Source organism: Capsicum annuum, chromosome 3 (genome assembly GCF_002878395.1).
Source record: "Capsicum annuum cultivar UCD-10X-F1 chromosome 3, UCD10Xv1.1, whole genome shotgun sequence".
Lineage (NCBI taxonomy): Eukaryota > Viridiplantae > Streptophyta > Magnoliopsida > Solanales > Solanaceae > Capsicum > Capsicum annuum.
Window position 1 is genome coordinate 245043561 of NC_061113.1, and position 2414 is coordinate 245045974.

Consider the following 2414-nt stretch of genomic DNA (forward strand, 5'->3'; position numbering starts at 1 on the left):
CTTATATTCTTCATATATCTACAAATATAGATCACAACCAAGAAGTACAATAAAATAGAGAGGAAACCTATGGAACAGACAGTAACGGCAAGACCAAGGGAATGTATAAGGTAGCAAACATACCCGTTGCAAATACAATTACAACTGCTAACATTGACAAGCACTGAAAAATAACTGCGAGATCATAAAGCTTCTTTACAATTTTCTTACTTTGAGGATTTCTACTTGTATCTGCCATGAGGAAGTAGATGAATATGGCAACAACTGAGAATGTGAAGGCAATGGCATCAGAAACAACAAATGCACGAAATGTTGTTTTCCTTATTAGAATCGACATCCCTTGATTAGGACAATTGGAGTCACTCTCAAAACCTCCTGGCAATGTGATACCAGCGGCAAAAGTGACTGTCATTATCAAAGTGGCCATAACAATATGAATTTGAGCTGCCTTCATAATACTTTCGACTTCTGTTTGATCTGCCTTTTTAGCTTTATCGTGATCAACTTCCCTCAGTTGCATTTTGACTCCTGTTCCCGTTTCATCATTTGGATTGTGCATGTACTCGTACTTCCGCTTTACCTCAAAGTCATGTTTTCCAAATCGGCCGATGCTACACAAATCCTCCACCAATTTCTCCTGTTTTTATCAATAGTACAATTTATATTGAGTCGGTCGCAATCAGTATTTGAAAAACAAATGTGCGACCGCTTACCTTCTTTGTTGTCACTGTGCATAACAACGATGTATCAAGTGGGGTCTGGTTTTGTTTGATAAATGACATCGGCTTTGCTCTAGGATGGTTTATTAATTCAGGCACATGGTTACCAGAGACAGCAACCAAATGGAGAGGAGTGTTGCCGTCACTATCTGGTTCATCAACAAGGTTGTCACACTTATCAGAGTCTAATAAGAAGCGGACTACCTTGTCTTGATTGTTTAGTACGGCAACATGAAGAGCATTTTGATTGTTGCTGTTAAGCATATCCCAACAATCGGGGCGGTGATTTAACAGCTTATTTATCATGTTTATATCACCTTTACTGGCTGCAATGTGAATTGCTATCGTCCAGTCATTTTCACTGCCTGTCGGAAGGTATACTAAGGATTTTTTCCACCCCAGCATATCAGAAACTACGTCTTCCAATCCTAATTTAACAGCATAGTGCAGTGAATTCCAACCCCATAAGTCAAGTTCCTCGCATAAAGGCTTATTCCAACGCCATAGTGATCTAATGCAATCTGGATGTGTCAACACGATAAATGCGTAAATAAGGGGTTAGATCTTCTCACAAATCTAGTTCGACAACAGGAATTATGAAATCATCAACAGATTATGGGAAAGTCAACTGAAGGTCGATACTGATACAACAAATTACAAAAATTATGTACCTTTATGTTCCTGAATTACTGCTGCATGCAGCAGCGTTCTATTAGATGGACTTGCAGCATAAATTGGTTTCTTGCAGGATTCCAAGATGTTAATCAGAGCATCATGAAAACCAGATTCATCCGCCAGATACAATGGCGTCTCCTGCGCATGGTTAGGCGGGAATTCAAATTCAGGATCTTCTTTCACCAAGATCTTAACCACATCTAGATGTTGGCTCCGCACGGCCTTGTGCAGGGCTGTATCTCCACTAGCTCCTGTCATCCTCGTGAGTTTCTCCTTAGTATCATGATCTTCTATACGTGCAAGTAGCCCATGTACTACTTCAATGTGTCCTTCATTAGCTGCTATGTGAAGAGCGGTTTCATTTTTCTTGTTTTGATAGCATAACAATGACGGAGTGATCTTTAGGACTTCTGCCACGAAATAGGAGTTGCCATAGAGGGATGCGACATGGAGGACCGTGTTGCCCTTTGGAGTGACTTGGTCGCCATTTTCTTCATTCTTTTTCAAATGATCAAGAAGCAGAAAATTGCCATCTCCGATATTGCCTCTCATCGCAACATTATACAAGGTCGACTCCATTCCTTTTGATTTGGTGTGTTTTATCCAAAATCTCCCAATCACAATCCTATGAGTCCTTCGCTTTCTCTGGACAAAATATTATTATATAGAAAATGTCAATTTTACTGAATGATCTCTCAAGTTGAGAGTTTTGTCATTAAATTGAAAGAGTTCTCCTTGTACATCCCTAAAGATCTTCCCTGAATCCCCTAATATCTGCCATGTATCCCCTAATATCAGTCATTTCTAACTATTACATCTCTAAGAATATCTCCTATATCTAAGTATTAAAAGCTAGTTACACAAATATTACACATTTATAATCTGAAATCTATGTGCTGAAAATCTGGACAGATATGATGTCTCTTATCCTAACAGGAAAAATTAATTAGATTCTTAATGAATCTCAAAGAAGAAAGGGATCTGGTGTTTGCCTTGATCATAAGAACGTGATTTTGATGT

At 38.8% G+C, this 2414-nt stretch overlaps 1 protein-coding gene across 1 annotated transcript; it reads right to left on the reverse strand.

The window, feature by feature from the left end:
* Positions 1-67: 67 nt before the first annotated feature.
* On the reverse strand, positions 68-1973 carry LOC107864900 (ankyrin repeat-containing protein At5g02620-like). The gene is made up of 3 exons (XM_047408735.1): positions 1391-1973; positions 696-1240; positions 68-637 (listed from the first exon to the last, which is right to left on the reverse strand). Exons 1-3 carry the CDS (start codon positions 1971-1973, stop codon positions 68-70), a joined length of 1698 nt encoding a protein of 565 aa, XP_047264691.1.
* Positions 1974-2414: the final 441 nt, after the last annotated feature.

Bases quoted from the DNA above. Each gene is read 5' to 3' on its own strand.
- LOC107864900 (XM_047408735.1), bottom strand. From the start codon at position 1,973: ATGGAGTCGACCTTGTATAATGTTGCGATGAGAGGCAATATCGGAGAT. The intron at 1,241-1,390 runs GTACATAATTTT...TGACACATCCAG, and splicing joins AGTAATTCAGGAACATAAAG to ATTGCATTAGATCACTATGG. The intron at 638-695 runs GTTTTTCAAATA...TGATAAAAACAG, and splicing joins AGGTAAGCGGTCGCACATTT to GAGAAATTGGTGGAGGATTT.